Source organism: Hyposmocoma kahamanoa, unplaced genomic scaffold (genome assembly GCF_003589595.1).
Source record: "Hyposmocoma kahamanoa isolate Upper Pololo Valley unplaced genomic scaffold, ASM358959v1 93, whole genome shotgun sequence".
Classification (NCBI taxonomy): domain Eukaryota; kingdom Metazoa; phylum Arthropoda; class Insecta; order Lepidoptera; family Cosmopterigidae; genus Hyposmocoma; species Hyposmocoma kahamanoa.
Window position 1 is genome coordinate 10,479,180 of NW_020654810.1, and position 17,686 is coordinate 10,496,865.

General features: G+C 36.7%; 2 protein-coding genes across 14 annotated transcripts in view; one reads left to right on the forward strand and one right to left on the reverse strand.

Moving 5' to 3' along the window:
* The window catches only part of LOC113237527 (kinase D-interacting substrate of 220 kDa B), a 62,837-nt gene extending 53,083 nt beyond the window's left edge, over positions 1-9,754 (forward strand). For 3 of the 12 annotated variants that reach the window (XM_026474057.1, XM_026474054.1, XM_026474055.1), the window contains 8 exons: positions 131-249; positions 437-661; positions 1,797-1,961; positions 3,064-3,166; positions 4,220-4,332; positions 5,678-5,695; positions 6,045-6,141; positions 8,341-9,752. In XM_026474057.1, the coding sequence (XP_026329842.1) occupies positions 131-249; positions 437-661; positions 1,797-1,961; positions 3,064-3,166; positions 4,220-4,332; positions 5,678-5,695; positions 6,045-6,141; positions 8,341-9,332 (1,832 nt within the window). In that variant the 3' untranslated portion in view covers positions 9,333-9,752. Of the gene's footprint in view, positions 1-130; positions 250-436; positions 662-1,796; positions 1,962-3,063; positions 3,167-4,219; positions 4,333-5,677; positions 5,696-6,044; positions 6,142-8,340 lie in introns of all 12 variants that reach the window. The other 9 variants (XM_026474052.1, XM_026474053.1, XM_026474048.1 and 6 more) reach the window with 6 other exon arrangements.
* A 75-nt stretch (positions 9,755-9,829) lies between these two features.
* On the reverse strand, positions 9,830-14,768 carry LOC113237528 (late secretory pathway protein AVL9 homolog). Of its 2 annotated transcripts, XM_026474059.1 has the most exons (7): positions 14,700-14,768; positions 14,294-14,491; positions 14,002-14,218; positions 13,711-13,900; positions 11,804-12,525; positions 11,519-11,702; positions 9,831-10,942 (listed from the first exon to the last, which is right to left on the reverse strand). In XM_026474059.1, exons 1-7 carry the CDS (start codon positions 14,766-14,768, stop codon positions 10,609-10,611), a joined length of 1,914 nt encoding a protein of 637 aa, XP_026329844.1. In that variant the 3' UTR covers positions 9,831-10,608. The 2 variants fall into 2 exon arrangements, with proteins under 2 accessions (XP_026329845.1, XP_026329844.1); XM_026474060.1 differs by lacking the exon at positions 14,700-14,768 and having other exon boundaries at positions 9,830-10,942; positions 13,711-13,918; positions 14,326-14,458.
* Positions 14,769-17,686: the final 2,918 nt, after the last annotated feature.

Below are 17,686 nucleotides of genomic sequence, written 5' to 3' on the forward strand. Positions count from 1 at the left end.
ATGTCAGGAATATTAAGATGGTAACAGAAAAGGCAGAATTCTTTATTTGTAGTGACCACAGACTTTCGAATTTATTTTACACCTATATTGACTTTTAATGCATATTCTGAACTGTATTTACTGTGTACAGAGGAACAAATGCAGTCAGGAGTGGAAGAAGACCTCGGAGCTGGAGGAGCAGCGGGAAATATGATTTTCAATACTACTCAACAGCGCCACCCGCATTCAAAATTATTCCAAAGAAAAAATGTGAGTTAAATTCTGAGTCGTTTTTGATTGAACTGAAAAGTTGGAAAGCTGTACCGGAAACAAAAAAAAAACGAAACTAATTACGAAAATTAATTATTCATTTATTTTGTTTACATAATATTGAATTAATTGCCGATTCCGTGTGCGATTGCGATAAACAGTGGCCTGACGACAACATTTATTTCAGCGCATATCGCCACCCCACCATGTCGTTCCTACTGGTCCAGTGGCCCCCCAACCGATGTGGGTTGGCTGGGCCAACACAGGCTCGAACTTCTTTTCTCAAGCTCTGCCCTCGTCGTATTCAAATATGCATCAGGCACCACAAGCACCGCCGCCGCCGCCGTTGCCGCCGCCGCTCCTTAACCCTTATCAGACATTAAAAACTGCTTTCCCCAGCCTGGTAAGTGAGGTAATTAATGTTTTTGTTTTTTTTAATTTACAATACAATACAAAAATTCTTCATTGTACACCAAAAAAGAAAACAAATCAAATACAGTTAAATTAAAAATAAGCAGTAATATAATGGGCGGTCTTATCGCTTTAAGCAATTTCTGCCAGACAACTTTTGGATGGAAGTAATTCTATAACTCACAAGAAAAAGACGGCGGTGTATGAAGAATTACTAATCAATAGATAGAAAAACGATAAATAAATATAAATATACATATATTTATAAATAATGAACCCAATACATATATATGAATATCATAAACTACTATATATACCTACACCTATAAAAATAAAATTTCTAAAACATAATTTTAAACCATAAAAATACCTAAGCAATTCAAGTCACACTAAAGTTAGGTAGTGTTCTTTTACCATATTTTTGAAAATATTCAATGATTTTGCTTGTTGAATAGACAAAGGTAAAGTGTTCCACAAACGAATAGCCTGAACAGTAAAGGACTTGTCGTAGTACTGGGAAGTATGCAAGGGCATCTTAAGCTGGTGAGTTGAATGAGCGCAGAAGTCCGGGGTTGGACTGATGGGGTGGTGTGTGAGGAATGAATAAGATGCCATAAAGAAGATTAAGAATATGAGCATTCCGGCGAAGTCTAATGAGTAACCACTTCAGCTCCTTGCAGTAAATAGAAACACGATGAAATTTCCTCAGACCATAAATGAAACGGATGCAAAAGTTTTGTAGACGTTCGAGCTTCTTGAGCTGTTCTTCGGTTAAATCCAGATAAAAGTCAATTGTGATATAAGGATGTTTTTGTGGAATTTTTCTCACACACCCCGTAAATGGTAACAGGTTAACTTACCAAACCTGCGTTCTTGCACTCATTGCAAGGTTAAAAGAGACAAGTCGTTCACCTTTTTTTTTAATTTAAAAGACAATGTGACATTAGAATTTGATCATCGCCATTTTAAGCTATCTTTACACTCAATTTACAATGCCGAAGACGCGCGACCGGCGTTTTGGCTCATACGTAGTTCGTAGGTTACACAATTGACATAAAGTTCATTGTGCTATGGTAACGAAAATTCCGTTCCGTGGCCAATGTAAATTGCTCTTTCAATCAAAATTTTGTGCACAGGGCGACGTAGCCAACCTGCGTCTGTCTACTATGAGCATAGAGCGCGTGTGTAGCGTGGTCCGAGCGGCACTGGGCTCGGGCGCTACGGCGGCGTGTGATGCGCTACAGCAGCACAAGGTCAGCGGCCTTGCACTCTCCATCTGCCAACTGTCTGATCTTAAGCCGGTAAGAATTAGAAGAATACATATATCAGTTTTTCCACTGACAATACAATAACAGTACTGCTGCCCTTAGTTGGAAGGGCGCATGAAACATTTAAAAAAATTATTTATACTGCCCAGATAAAAAAAAAGGCCGATCTGTCTATTATTATTTTATCCCGGGTGAATAAAGTATGAAGTTAACGTAAGAGAAAAGTAGATATGTGTTCAATTTCGTTTTTTACATTATTTTCTCGATTTTAAGTTTTTGTCTCCAGCGTCCTTTCAACTAATGACGGCAGAGTACACCATGGAACCCTAATAAACTTTTCTAGTAACTGAATCCTCATTTGATTTATTAAAATTTTAAATGCTGACAAAATTTTAACGGTAAAACTAAATTCGAAATCGCCCATAGAGAACAGGCTACATTAATTCTAATATATTATACTCGGCGATGGAATTCGAGATGAAAAATATTTACAAATAACTGTCAGTATCAAAGTTTTTAACAATTTTAACACGTGTTTTGTTAACACGATTAATAATTATTATGGAAAAGTATATTATCTGTGTGGTCTTCTCTTCCAATTCCGACCGATCAATCCCTATAAATAGTGCCTGGTTATCATTTGATATATCACACTTGTCCGGGTCTATAAATAGTGCCAGATTATCATTTATCATATCAGACTTGTCCGGGTCTTTTTATTCTGACCTTGTGGTGCCCATATTCAATGTTGATTTCTTTATTATTGAGAAGATTAAAAATTGTTTTTGTTTGTATACCCATCTATTAGTAATAATACTAATAATAAAACGCTCTTTTACATTATCTATAAGACATCAAAAACCATATAAACAAACAGGGCAGTCTGAGGTTGCGTATCCCTGAAACATTCTCGTTAGAATAAAAAATTTACTAGTAAACACCCTTGGTTACATTTTGTATCTCGAATTCCATCGCCGAGTACAAACAGTTTTTTTTTATTGATAAATCTTCTTATAGATTCCAATAAGTAAGTCATTTATTTTGGGATTCACTATTTAACACTAATTTGGACCATTTTTAACGAAAATTTGGTATTATTTCATTACGAAATTTTAGTATCACGGACTTGTTTTAGATATTGGACCTGCCATTTGGTGACTGGGAGCTTTTCCAGCTTCTGATAAATAACTTACGGGAACTGGAAGCTAATATGCCGACAAGTGCACCAGCTGTTAATGGTGAGTACCATAGTTCGGATGGTCAGGTCAATAATAAAGATTTATTTCATAAAAAAATTAGATAACATGTAAATTGTCAAAATAGGAGTACTTATATAAATCATTCAATTATAGTAAGGCTTTCATGTAAAAAATATAATTTAAATAATTAAAAAATATATATATATTTGCCAAGTTTTATTGAAATCTTAACAGAAAGCGGGTGAAATCTAATAAACCGGATTCATCCCCTAATTTGCCACTGTTAGTGGTGGAATATTTTCTTTAAATTGAATGGAACCACTACTGAGGTATCCTCTTTCCAACATAAAAAGAATCATCGAAATCGGTTCCCAATTGTCGGAGTAATCGCGTAACATAAGCACAAAACAATTGCAGTCGAATTGTGAACCTCCTCCTTTTTTGAAATCGGTTAAAATTCAAATTCGTTATAAGGGCGCGTTCCCATTATGTCGTAACGTTTTATCTATCGTTGGACGACTGTCGCTTTTAGCCGGTTTTCATATCACGACTGTCTGCCGTCGTAACGTTAAAAGAGTCGTGAACGACAGTTAATCGTGTTGTACTATATCGCACTCATATTACAATAGTGTTGTAACTCAAAATATGTGAATCATTACACACAGAATTAAATCATTGCTTAAACCAAAATTTGATTCTCTACACGTCAATAAAGCCGTCGAAAGAATATTGTAAATATCAATTAAAAGATATCTACTTAACTCAAAATGAGACAAAATTTATTGTAAGCTTCTTCTGGCCAAAACACAGCCCTAGCTCAAAAATATGAAATTACTTCTTCCCTTTTATTTTTAAAAAATTGGGCCAGTAGGAAATTGCTTAGATGTCAGTAATAAATTTTACCCTATACATAAATTTTAATGATCTTTCACGAGGAGCATTCGTTTTTCATCAATTCTGAAAAAATACACTTTTTGATTTAATACACTATTGTATTAACAGTACGATATGTGAACAACTTCATTAAATATGCAAAAGTCTTATAAAACAATTTCATATTTTTATCAACCAAAACTGTATTCTTTATTGCAGTGATACCAGAGAAACCTATTGAAATTGATAGCATAGACGCGTCTTCAGTTGTAAAACAGAGGCCTGTGTTATTGGAACAACAGAGAAGCCGGCCTTCAAATGTTGAAAAACAGGTAAGGAAATCAATTATTTTTTTATTTTTGTTTTTAAAACCACTTTGCCCTACTGAACGGTAAAATAAAAACTACAGCACCATTAATTTAGTCCTTGTGCAGGCTGAAAGTTACGTAGCAATATGTCAGGGCGTCCACAGTATCCACAGTCCACAGGATAATTTTCAAATATCCGAAACATCGTAACACAAAAGGGTTTCTTTGTGTTACTTGTGGTAACAATTAATTATAGCATAATATAGTATGCTGTATCACATAGACAATTACGAAAAGAGGCACAGGTTTTTGTGTGGCGTACAATGTTTTTCATCACGCTTGCAAGGAAGTTGGAAAAAAAAGGAAAATTAGAGTTATAAACGTTGTAGTTTATGCATATTTTGTCTACAACCTTTTTAGTATCTCAGAAAATATCTCCTATAAATAACAATATTTTTTAAGCATTGAAACGTTTTGCTTTCACTTTACGTATAAATATTTTATATTTATGTATTATATCATGGTATTTATAAATATGTACAACGAATCGATGATCTTATAAAAATAAGAAATAAATTAAAGCCGACAGTATTTATAAACTTTTAATATTGAAGGTTTTTTTGGGTATGTTCCACAAATCCCCACTAACGTAGTACTTACCACGCAGTGGAGATTTGTGGTATAATAATCCCTATCAAGGTATTTACAGACAATACCGTTTTAATAAATTAAATCAATCTGCTTTTTGGGGTCAAATTTAGCCCTAGGCGGCGGCGGCGGTGGCCCCGGGGCGGGACCATAGAATTTAAAAAAATACTGCTGTCAGACCATGTCATGTAAATAAAGCCTAGTTTTGTTGCACATTATACTAGTTATGATCAAGTGAAGATGAAAAATATAAACTTGCCAAATACAATGGTTAATATTTGATTGTCGTTTTGTTTAAACAACTGTCAAAATAATTTTCCCAATGATCAAGTGAAGATGAAAAATATAAACTTGCCAAATACAATGGTTAATATTTGATTGTCGTTTTGTTTAAACAACTGTCAAAATAATTTTCCCATATTTAGAAGTAAAACCACTAAGTTGGTAAGTAGTACCACACTGGTAGTGGCTACCTGGGCACTATATGGCGCTACAAATTTGCACGCTGCACAAGGCACTGTAATCTTTAACAAAAACAAACGCTATCACTTTGAAAAACGCTACCGCAGTCACTCAAGTCACGTGTAACTTATACGACTTAGACGATCATATAAGTCTTGCGTCCCGCACACCATCAGGGGAGCTAAGGTTTCAGCGATTTACTTATAACAATAAATATGGACACACACTAAATGTAAATAATAAATTGTTTATTTCGCAGCTTTACGCGGAATATCAGGTGACTTATAGTAGCATGGTAAAAAAACAAATGTAAATTTGTTTGTCACTGCACCATTATAAAAATATAAGCTCATCATTTCGGAGAATGTCGTAGGATACCTAAAATAATAATTATATATCAATCTCATTCATAAAAATGCATAACAATGCCAAGGGCTTATTTAGTTGTAGGCATTAGTACATTAGATATCATACTGCTATTCTAAATAAGTATCAAAAACGAAGAATTGTACAGTTCACCTTTTTTTAATATCATTTCTGCACTCTAGACATAATTTATTAACGCTTATAAACTAATAAAAATATTACTTATTTCACGAAATATTGACAAAATATTTTGTATGCAGGTGACCCTCGAGGAGCAAATGATATGCGGCGCACTGCAAACGCTAAACGAAGAAGCGATGGAGGATGTATTACAGTCGGAGCCCCCCTCCCACCCAGGTGAGCCCTTGCGCACCATCCGAGAGTCCCCCTCTCTCGTCTCAGCTCCCTCCCCGGCTCTTCCCCCCTCCACCACGACCTCAGAAGATGACCTGGACTATCCCACCGAACCAAGTGAACGAAGCGACCACGTGGTTATTAATTTGTCAGATGACGTCTTCATCTAACCCGTGGTATGCAAATATGAAATACACTAAATGAAATTTGTGAAAGTTCATTCTAATTAGAATGAAATAGCGGCCTTTGCACAATGACTATAAAATATTTTATATTAATTTTCTCTGTGCTACTTTGAATACATTGCACGACTCACAATATTGTCTGTGATAGTTAAGAGGATCATTGTGATTTTGTTGCTTCAATTTATGTAGTAAGAGCCTCATATAATGATTGGGCCATGATTCAGATTTAGTTCCTATGTTACTTTAATACAGTATGTTCAGTATAAGTACTGACCAAATAACGTACTTACATAGTCGTAGTCTACAAACACTAGTTGCTACCACATCGCTCATTTAGTGCAACATTGACTTAATTGCAATTTTGGCATAATTGAATTAAGACTTAATTAATTACATATTAACATCCTTTATCCAAATTTGCCAAAATTACAATTACATCAATGTAGCACCAAATAAGCGACATTATGTTAATAAGTATTTAGGAAATCATCAAAAAAGTACATAGAGAGAATAATGTATTTATTAGTCATTTAATAAAGCGGGATTCTAATGCCTGCACATGGTGCCGTTAATCTGCTGTTTTCAACAACAGTTTTCAAATACTTAAAAACCCTTAGTTTTTAAGTATTTGAAAACTGTCTTTTCTACTACGATCAAAACAACGAATTACTAATACCGCGTATAAGTACGCATGGTACAAAAACTGACGACTGGTTTATGCACATTCATAGATATTCATTTGTAAGAATAGATTCTAGAAACACTACTAGAAAAATACTCGCTAGAATACAAATGCGCACTTGGCTTGCGCAATTATATTCGCGGTTAGGTACGACTTTGTAGACGGGCCATGTATGTGACATGTGTGCAAACCTAAACGTAATAAGACGAACATTAATTAAAGAACACAAAATATCATACAATAGTGACAGTTCATTCCCAGACAGTTACGTTGTAAGCAAAATATGCTGTGAATGTGCATAACCAGCTGGCAATATTCACCCGTCTGTTCAAACTGACGCCAATGCCGCGTGCCTTTAGCCATTTTTGTCCCTTAAATCGCAAATCTTCATTTCGATTTTCGAGTAGAATGCGCGCATTTCGCCTCACTTTGATCAGTGTTGTTATTACAAATATTTTTTAGAAACATTTTACTTGTTTTATGTTTTACATGAATTTAATGTCGTCAATTTTTTTTTTTTAAATAAAGAGATCTCTTCTATTAAAAACCTAGAATATATCAAACTTTTTGAAATGTTAAATTGAATTAGAAAGCATGTAATATTGTTCGTCAATGTGTAGTTTAAGGCATCAATAGGTTGTGCACATTTCCTTATAAATTTATGTATACACACGTTTTGGATGTGTTATTCGATAAATTATTTGTTTGTGCCTGTACATTCCCGTTAAAACGGCACATGAAAAAATGTGATATCATTTCATTCCATTTAATCAATATCATTCCACATTACATCATTCCCTGGGACCTTATAATGAGACATTGTTATAGTTGTTTATTGATGTTTATTGTAATATTCTCTTAGATTAGATAATCATATTTGATGTTTCCATAGAGGTAGCATGCCGATGTAATCGATGTCCGTTACAACATATCTTTCTTGGCTGTCAAAGGCTTCGTAAGTTAACTTGTTATATGTTATAAATACGCTCTTTGTGATACATGTTTATAGAATAATTTATAGCGAATGTTAGTAGAATTAATCATGTGACATCATGTACTGATAAAGTGCAAGAATAATAATTTGGAATTGGTCACACAAAAAATGTAAAATAAACATAGAAAAGTTCGCGTGGTTGTTTCATTTCAGTACCGTTCGAGAAATGCATGATTTCAGTTCTCTTAGGTGGTGGATTTGCGGAACATCCTCAGACGGAAGCCCCATCGACGCGAAAAAGCAGGTGATTTTCCGATCACACTCCCACCCGCTCCGCTTCTCCCCAGCTAGTTGCGTTACGGTAACGCGCGCAAGTGTTGTTCATAACTTCTCTGTTGCAGATGAGGCAAGTGAGCTGCAGCTGCAACTGCGACCGGGCGGCGGCGCATCATTGGCAGGCAGTGCGGCCACATCGCCCGCCGCCTCGCCACGCGCACCGCGCAAGGATTTCTCCATCCTCAAAAGCGGCAGCGCCTTCCGCGCGCGTCACCCACCCGCCGTTACCTTCAACGTTGAGAACGAAGAGGACTCTGACGACGAGGGTCAGATCACTTTCAGTGTACGCCCGCACCCCGCCCAAACTGCGCACTACCGCGCACCACAGCCCGCGCTGTCCACCGCGCCGCGGAACGAACTGCCCACATCGCGTTCGCGACCGTCGTCTCTGCTGGTTGCCTCCGAGGACACTCCCGACTCCCACCTCTATGTCCGCTCCATGTCCGTCGAGGACTCCACGAAGACGGACTCGCCGATTGTTGATCTCAAACGGAAAAACTTGAGGAAAACTGCCGAACTCCTTCGGAAAGTGAGCTCGGCGGAGCGTCTGTCGCGACTCAAGGATAAAATCATACGGGGCAGTAGCGGATCGCGAGACCGAAGCCCTGCGCGCGAGGAAGGCAGCGACGACGAGTCGGTGCCGTTGGTGGCGTCGGTACCGAGCTCGCCCGCCACCAACCTGTCCCGCGGTTCAGGCTCGTCATTCGCATCGCAATCTCCGCCGCCGCAAGCACTGGGCGTGGAAATCGGGGATCGTAGCCTACAAGATGTGAGCGCTAACTCGGACGTCTCGCCGCGTTCGGATCTCACCGAGCTAGAGTCGCCGCGCACCGCCGACTTCGACGTGCTGCCGGAGGGCAAGAGCGACGAGGAGCGCGGTGGTGCTTGTGCGCGTGTAGAGCGCGTCGATAGCAGTGGCTCCGTCTCCAACATGGTGGAGCCATACAACATGCGACTATTGTCGCGCGGCGCCTCCGACGCGCGCTACTTGTGGCGACAGGACGCGCTCGAGTCCGGCCCGCCTTGGCCATGGGACGAGCCGGACTCTGCCGTGTGACACGAAATCCGTTTTAAATTCCCTGAAACGCCTGTGTAATAGAATGTTTTCGCATTCAAGAGCATAGAAGAAATAATAATTCGATTTTGTCGTCTATTGAACAAGACGAACTCTCCTGATTGACAAGCTCACGATCCCTTGTATTATTACTTCTGTAGTATATTTTTGGAGGATGTAAAGTATCCATAACATCGATCTACGACACGAGTACTTAAATTTACAATTCTAAGACATTGCAAATTTCAATTGCATTTAAAAGATGTAACGTGACTAAACCTTGAATTGTGATATTATAACCATATGTATATGGCAATATATTTGTTGTGAAATGTAATCTTAGTGTTTCATTTCTTTTCACCAATGAATAAAGAACATTAGTTCAATAAATTTATTTACCAACATGACACAGCTAATTGAAATAAATGGCATATTGTGCATAATAATTACAACAGTAATCAGATAAATATCCACGTCTTATACATATATATAGTTCTAAATTGTGTAGTATTTTCAAATGTGGGTATATTTCTTTTACCCTCTGGAACGATTTAGGTAGGTATAATTTGCTAATACATTGAGAGCATTTTGATTCAATAAACAGCAAAAGCTAAAACAAATTTAAAAAAATATAAATTACTTAAAATTAAAGAAGACATAAAGATCTTTTATGTTTTCATTATACCATTTACACATCAAGAACTAAGCAGAATATCAACAAAACTATAATATATTTAGAGATCACAAAGTGTATCAAAGTCTACAGTTATCTATAAGTATCTACAATTTCTGGGAACCATAACGTATTATTTTTACATAGTCACATATATAGACCAATTATATCTATAAAAGTTTAGGGAAGCATGTACAGAACACTATAGTTTACAGAGTTATAATTCGTTTTTCTAATATTACGCGCCTTAACAAAGCCATAGTATGCGCATGTGCAGTAATAAAAAACTACTGGTTCATGAAATTAATAAATAACCTTATTTCACGTATACTTCGTCTTTTGTCATGAATGGAAAAAATCATTCCATAACAGCCTCATAAAAATGTATTATACGAACTTTGAAAACATCCTAATTAAACAACTACAAATATAATCTCGTTTTATTCTGAATTATCATCATTAATCTGTTAGCACAGCACATGGGTAGGGCATTAATATTTACATAGATTAATACATAAATCTATACTCAATTAACATAAATACAAGTTCAATCGAAAAATCTTTGATACCTGTCTAATGATAATTTAAGTAACCTTAAGTGCCGGTTTAAATAACAGATATTTTACTAAAGTTGCTTTTATTTTCCTCTATACTTTTATCCGGTGGATCGGGGTTTTCAGCTTGTTCTTTTCTGTTGTCGTCATCGAGCTGTTCGACGACATCTTCTGCGTCTGAGGCAAGTTTTTCATCGCCTGTCGAAGAACTTTCAGAAGCGTTAGTGGGGGCTGTAGGGGTAGTGAGGGCGCTCCACCAGCCGGATAGCGCTCCGCGCGCTTGGGATATCGCCCCACCTACCGCTCGTGATGTTGTCGCTACTGCGCGACCCGTACTTGCTACAGCTGCAGTTACTTTTCTCCCACCTTCTGTTGTTGACATTGTGCTAAAATAAATCAATTACGAATTTGATTAAATTAGGTGTACATGAAGTGAACTGAATTTGTCAATAAAAAATTAGTAATCAAAAGGTTCAAAGAAAATTATCTTGGTATAATTTATTATAGCTGGAATTAAACCTAGATAAGTAGATAAAAAGTGACTAAGTGAAATTCAAGTTGTTTACATATTTTACCTACCAAAAATATCGCACTGCTATTACAATAGTGTTGGTACTCAAAATATGTGAAATTCAAGATTATACCAATGCTGAACATAAAATTTGAATCTCTACACTTCAATAAAACCGTCGTCGTTAGAATATTGTACAAACAAAACATATCCACAAAACAGTTAACTCAAAAATATGAAATTATTTTTGTCCTCTTCTTTCTAAATGTATTTGGCAAGTAGGAAATTGTTCAGATATCTGCAGTAAACTTCAACCTATACATAAATCTTTCAAGGGAAGGGAGTAATTCGTTTTTATCGATTTTGAAAAACACTTTTTCAGTTAATACACTATTGAATACAATAGTGCAACAGTGCGATAAATATTTGCATTAGAAGTACTTTTACTTACTGAGCAAATTTGAGCTTCATATCAGCAACTGATAACTGTCCTGAAAACGGATGTATGGGCGCTAAATTCATAAACGATTCTATGTCGCCGTTATTTGTAGATTTCAACCATTGTTGATAAGCCCGTGTACACTTAAAAGCTGCCATAAATTGTGCATTGAATGAATCAATCTCTCTACTTCCCTCTGAAATTAATAACAAAATTTCAAACAATGTTTATAAATGCCAAGTCCATTACACCTTAAAATGACGCATAATAAACAAGTAGGTTGAAGGATCAATTTACCTGGCAGTAACGATGTCCTTAGAAGATAAATTAAGTAGCTTGCAAATTGATCTCTAATCCACGTGTCGCCTTGAGTGGGGCCATGTCGCACAACATGGTCTGCAAATCTCAAGTCTTCAGTACTTAATGTTAGCTGCCTTCTGAGCACCATGTCACATGTTTCTATTCTCATCTCATTCAACTCCACTAATATATCGAACAACTGCCTTTTCTGCTTAAACAACACATTAGAAGCACCAACAACAAAGCCTTCTACTGCTGGGTCTGATAACAGATCTAAATATTGCAATGACAGGTAAGGCAAGCATAGGTACCCATCTTCAAACAAAGGGAAAGGAAACCCACATTCTGTCTGATCTATTTGTCCTGTCAAGGTATGCAGACCATCCACACTCATGTCTCTGGCCATGGTAGGACTTTGTTGAGATTCAAGAACAGACTTCTGTGTTTTGTATTTCTCCCCAACACTGTAGCACTTCTCTCTACCAGCAGATGAGTCCTGTCTGTCCACTACATCCACGATTGCCGACTCTTCGAGGCTCTGGTGACTCACTCTATCTTTTTCTTCTAAAAGATTGCCTGTTTCCTTGGGGGAAAGTTCATCAGCCTGACCTGAGCCATTCACAAATAATTCATTTTGGATGATCACACCGGAATCTACATTATGCTGGTTTTTCTCCTCAGGTAATGCAGAAGATATTGGAGACAGCGGCCTTGTCAATCTGTTAAATAAAATAACAGAGCCTGAATATTTTTTACTTTACTTTTTGAATAGTAATATAAAATACGGACAGTATAGATAGAATAGTATATTGTTTTACAAGGGCAGTAAGTAGGCATTTATGAACAAAGAAACACTAAAATTCTTGTAACTGCTGGTCTGTCCATGTGGCATAGAACATTTTTCATCGCACTTGCGAGGAAGCTAAAGAACAGAAAATTTGACTGAAAAATGTTATAATTTATTCATATTTATATTTGGGTTTATTCAGGTTATTTTTGGTAATTTTCAGGTTATTTTTTTCTACCTAATTTTGGTGACAATTATTATTTCTTAAGTATTCAAGTTAATTATCGTGAAATACTAAATAAAATTTCGGGTTACTACACACGAATATTAATTAAATACTTCATGATCAATGTTCTACAATATTTAAATAATAAAAATTGCCACCAAAATTAACAGGAGAAAATTAACCTGAAAATTACCTATTTAGAGAATTTTATGTAGCTCTAAAAATGTTATTTAAAAAAATAATATCAAAATTTTTATATTGACTTTACCTAATGATACAAAAATCTTTTCAATTTATGTATGTCATAGTATATGAGAAAATACCTCACAGAAATGGTAAATAAAATAAAGCCAAGTGTATTGACAAAGGTTTGATTAATGAAATCAAGAAGTCCACTGCTGTTTGTGGCGCAGATAAGTCGTGAGGCGACGTCACTGGCTCTGTCGGCAGTTTGTCTGTACTACAACCAAGCAGCGGAGCATACAAAAACCTAAATACGCTGCATATTATACTACTACTAACAAGCAACTGAGATGAAAGTAATACTAAACTTTCCCCTTAGGTACTTAATAACCGTCTGCCAGTAACTAAAACACAGGTGAGACAAAAAATTTTTTGGATATCATAAAAAAACCATATTCCAGTTTTAAAATACTAAAATTGTTTAATGATTTTCTAGCCATGCCTCATTACGGTAAGTTTTGAAATTGATTGATTGAATTGAACCTAACTTTAAATAGAGAATTTTGAACTCTATCGTATGCTATTTAAAACGGATATTTGACTACTTGTTGCTTAGCCATGTTTTAGTTAGTGGATGGCAGCTATGTAGTTACATCATACATTACAACTCAAAACCTCACTATTGACATTATGAGTGGCTATACTTACACAACATTAGCTGAGCGAGACAGGCCATACTCCAAGCATTGAGGGAGTAAAGATACTAAGGTCAATAGTGCAGCAGATAATGACCCAGCTTGAGCTCCATACACCAGAACTTTACGACGCAATAATAGAAGTTTAAACAATAGTAAAGCTTTATGTCTCCAACTATCAACCAATTTCTGAACTGATAATCCTGGAACATTATAAAAAACTAATTACTTCAACATAGCCAAATTATTGTGGTTTAAAATGGTAAAAAAAATATAGTAACTTCTAGATAAAGAAATTTATTACCTTCTAGAGTTTGGTCTATTTGTACAGGACAGCTATTTAGATGATTATAAGCATCCTCCAAAAGCTTAGTCTGAGAGAAGTCTCCCTGTAAGAACCAAGCCCTAACCACAAGCTCCATTTTCACAGCCAAACGGCCAAACAATGGTGAACGACATATCACACACACACTCTTTTGTACTGAACTACGAGTCATATCTTCAGTTTTTTGGACCACTTGCTGAAAATTTAAAAATTCATGTAACATATCTATTACTACAATTTAAAATTAAATTTCGCTGTTGGAGGTCCTTACTTCAACAGGAATTTGACGAAAACACGAAATACCATACACTGTGTGGGCAGGCTCAGTTAGGCCCGGTAATGTAAAAAATATGGTGTCAGAGAGGTAGTTGTGGGATCCGTCAGGCAATGCTAAAGCTGGTAAATGGCGCCATGCTGGAGGCAGCTCCGAGGGCCGTCCTGCGACTAACTCAGGATAACAATGCTCCACCTGAAATTAGAAAAACAAGAAAAAAACATTACACGAAACCGTGCTCTATTGCTACATGACACACATAGAAGTCCTGTTTATTGTGATAGACGCAGCCGCCAAAAAGAGAAACTCCATAAAATATGTTCACTGCGAGTTAATTATTCAGTATGATCGAAAAATACATTATCGATTTCCGAAAAGCATACGACATGACGCCTACACTCACCTGACATCCTTTTTTATGATGGAATCCTACCACAATAATGTTCAAAACAGGATGACTTATAAATGACATGGTATTGCGCTTTTTATTTGCAAATTTTTATGATCATTTTATAATACAAACGTAAACTCCGAACTTGAACGATTCACATTACACATTTTTTTTTCTAGAAAAAATGACAGCAAATTGAATGAATGACATAAATATTGCCATTTTCCAATTAAAGAAAGGGCGAAATAAAACAATTCGTGAAATGTATTGACAGCGTTACATGGCACTGGTAAAATGTTACTCCCATTCATTCTGATTGTTATTAGAGATATATTTATTATTATTATTATAACATATGATTTAAGATGATATTGTGTATGGAATATACATAAAAAATTATCAGCTTCCATATCTTATCTACATAAGTTTTGTTTGTAGTGACCCTCCCTATCAACGTCTTGCTTATACAGGAAGGGCATTATAATCTGTGCAAGCAAGCCCGCACAGGGACCTATATAATCAGTCCTGACCCCTTGATCAGCCCGTTTGCACGGACTTCATCCTGTTCTCAGAAGATTAGTGCCTTAGGTGAGCCGCCCCGTACAGCCTCCTACCTATTTTTCAGATAGGTACCGGAACTGTAAGCACGCTCACTTCCCTAATGATTGCCGACGCTAAGCCGCAAACTCTAAGTCAACTACCAAATCTTCTCATTGGTGGTGGAGCTGTAAGGCACGCTCACTTTCAGATCCAGAAAATCGGGCGTCTCTCCAGTTCCCAGTAATCTAAGCGGCTGGAGGTACAGAAGGATATCTAGCTCATCTTCTACTAGCTCTCCGGACTAGTGCCAGAAATGCTGGTCGCATTGTCCTGCTACCATGTTCGGATATAGCTTTCGGCTTAAAGCGCAACTGACGTGGCCCGCGCGTCTCCTCTACTAACACCGCTACTAAGACGCGCTGGCTATACACGGGATGAACGGTCCACAAAAAAAATCTGAGTTTAGAAGGTTTGTTTTGGCCATCAAGAATATAACCAGAAATAGAGACGAAATGTCATTTAATTTGTTTGAAAACTATTCTACCATATCATTACTGTGACAACTGCGCTCCGATTGGCTAGCCCGAGTTCGAAATAATTGACGGGTGTTGTCAATGGGTGTCGTCAACTGTTTTACTTCAAATCGACCAGTTAACTTGAGCTTTGGGCGAAATGGGCGAAAATTGCAAAATTACATATTTAATTATTGATGAAATGTGATTCCGTTTGTTTTGTAATTAGATGTTTTGTTGTTTTTCTTACACTTCACCGAATAGAACGGCACGGCATTGTTACAGATATTATCTTTATTGCAATAAATACTGAATATTTTTTGGAATATACGGAGACGTACATACCTACAGGTCAGTAGTTGGTCTGTCTATATTTCAGTGCAAACGAGAGTTGATATTTATAAGAGCTGTATCGCTAATGTGTTACCAGATATATATGGCCCTTATTTCATCTCTATTTCTGGTTATATACTCGATGGTTTTGGCTCATGTCAGTAGTTTAGAGTTGACTATTATTTATTACACCCGCCTACAATCTAACCAAACCCTAAACAGTTATATTATGGTTAGCAATTATTGTATTGGAATGAAAAAAAAAACTTTTATGTAATAAGATTGTAATGTAATATCAAAAACATTGCGTGTACAAAGTATTTGAAGGTAAATTCAGCATCCACTGTTTTTTTCCACAATGTACTCTTTTTTGTATTGCAATATCTTCTGACTTTTCAAATTTGACATGGCAACACTGACGAAAGAGTATGAAATTATTACTTTTCTTTTTATTTTTTATCATACAATTTATTTCTTAATTTCATACATGTTTTTACTAGGTTCTTCATTATAACAAGTTTATTATATTTATCGAAATTCTTGCTTTCACCTCACGCTTGTTTTACTAGGTGGTTCATAGTATGAACTTGATAGATATTTATCTTGTTAAGGCATGAAGCCTTCATTATGTTTTATGCCTACCATAAAGATCGTTTTCATTATTTTTTTCATCCTCTAAGGTTTTCATAGTAACCTTGTAACTTGTGTTGTCACTGAATATAAAACATACATTGCTTTAACTGTGCGGAATTTGCTCTATTACCTCTTATTCGATCCTATAAATCTAATACATAAATCTTTAACATGGTAGCAGAGCGTTAGGAAAGAAGTTTTATTCTGGGAAAGAATTTTTCCGTTTCCGTTCTTTTTACGAAAAGAAAAATTGATATAGTGAAATCTGTACCAGCTGTCAACCGCTATGAGTAAGGCGATTGTAGAAGCATCCAGGGTGTAGATAGTGAAATAAACAAATACTAACATAGTTCAAGCATTTATAATTTTACAGTCAGAACGTTGACAAAGTCAGTATCAATCATAGATTAGTCATAGTATATAACAATCGTCCATCCCTACAAGTTATGACATCTCCTAAATGAGCCGCCGCGGCAATCTGATAATGCGCTCACTGCGCCTTAGTGCTCCTTGTCGGGAAGTCGTGCCATGTGGCGAATGTGTAGTAGCAGTGCATGCCTGTAGTGGGGTGGCAACTGAGTTCGCGTTCCCGATGAACTTGCAACGGGTTCCACCACACTGGTGTTTATATGAGGCGAGTCTCGAGTGGTCAGACAAGTTGACCAACTTGACGATTCGGATAGTTGTTGCGAAGTTCGGTGAGAAGGCTCCGGCTGTCGATTAGATATGGACGACGGTAGCTGAGAACCATCAGTGGAAACTGGGTGATAGGATCGGGTAACCGGGAACGTACATGATAAGCATGATACCTCTTTTCTACCCCATCGGCTGCGTCTACAGTGTACGAATATTTATGTGTAAGTCTCGCTATGGTAGCAAGTCCCCATCGTGTCCCATTCCGGGCGCGGCCAAACACGCTTTCCCCTGATTTAAAAGATGGTGTTAGACTGTCTGAACTTATGTTGGCTTGTATCTGTCTGT

What these genes read in the sequence shown, in the direction of transcription:
- LOC113237528 (XM_026474059.1), bottom strand. Translation starts at nt 14,768, where the DNA reads ATGTCATTTATAAGTCATCCTGTTTTGAACATTATTGTGGTAGGATTC. An exon ending in TTCGTCAAATTCCTGTTGAA is followed by an intron (nt 14,219 to 14,293) that starts GTAAGGACCTCC and finishes TTAAATTTTCAG; the next exon opens with CAAGTGGTCCAAAAAACTGA. An exon ending in AAGGACATCGTTACTGCCAG is followed by an intron (nt 11,703 to 11,803) that starts GTAAATTGATCC and finishes TATTAATTTCAG; the next exon opens with AGGGAAGTAGAGAGATTGAT.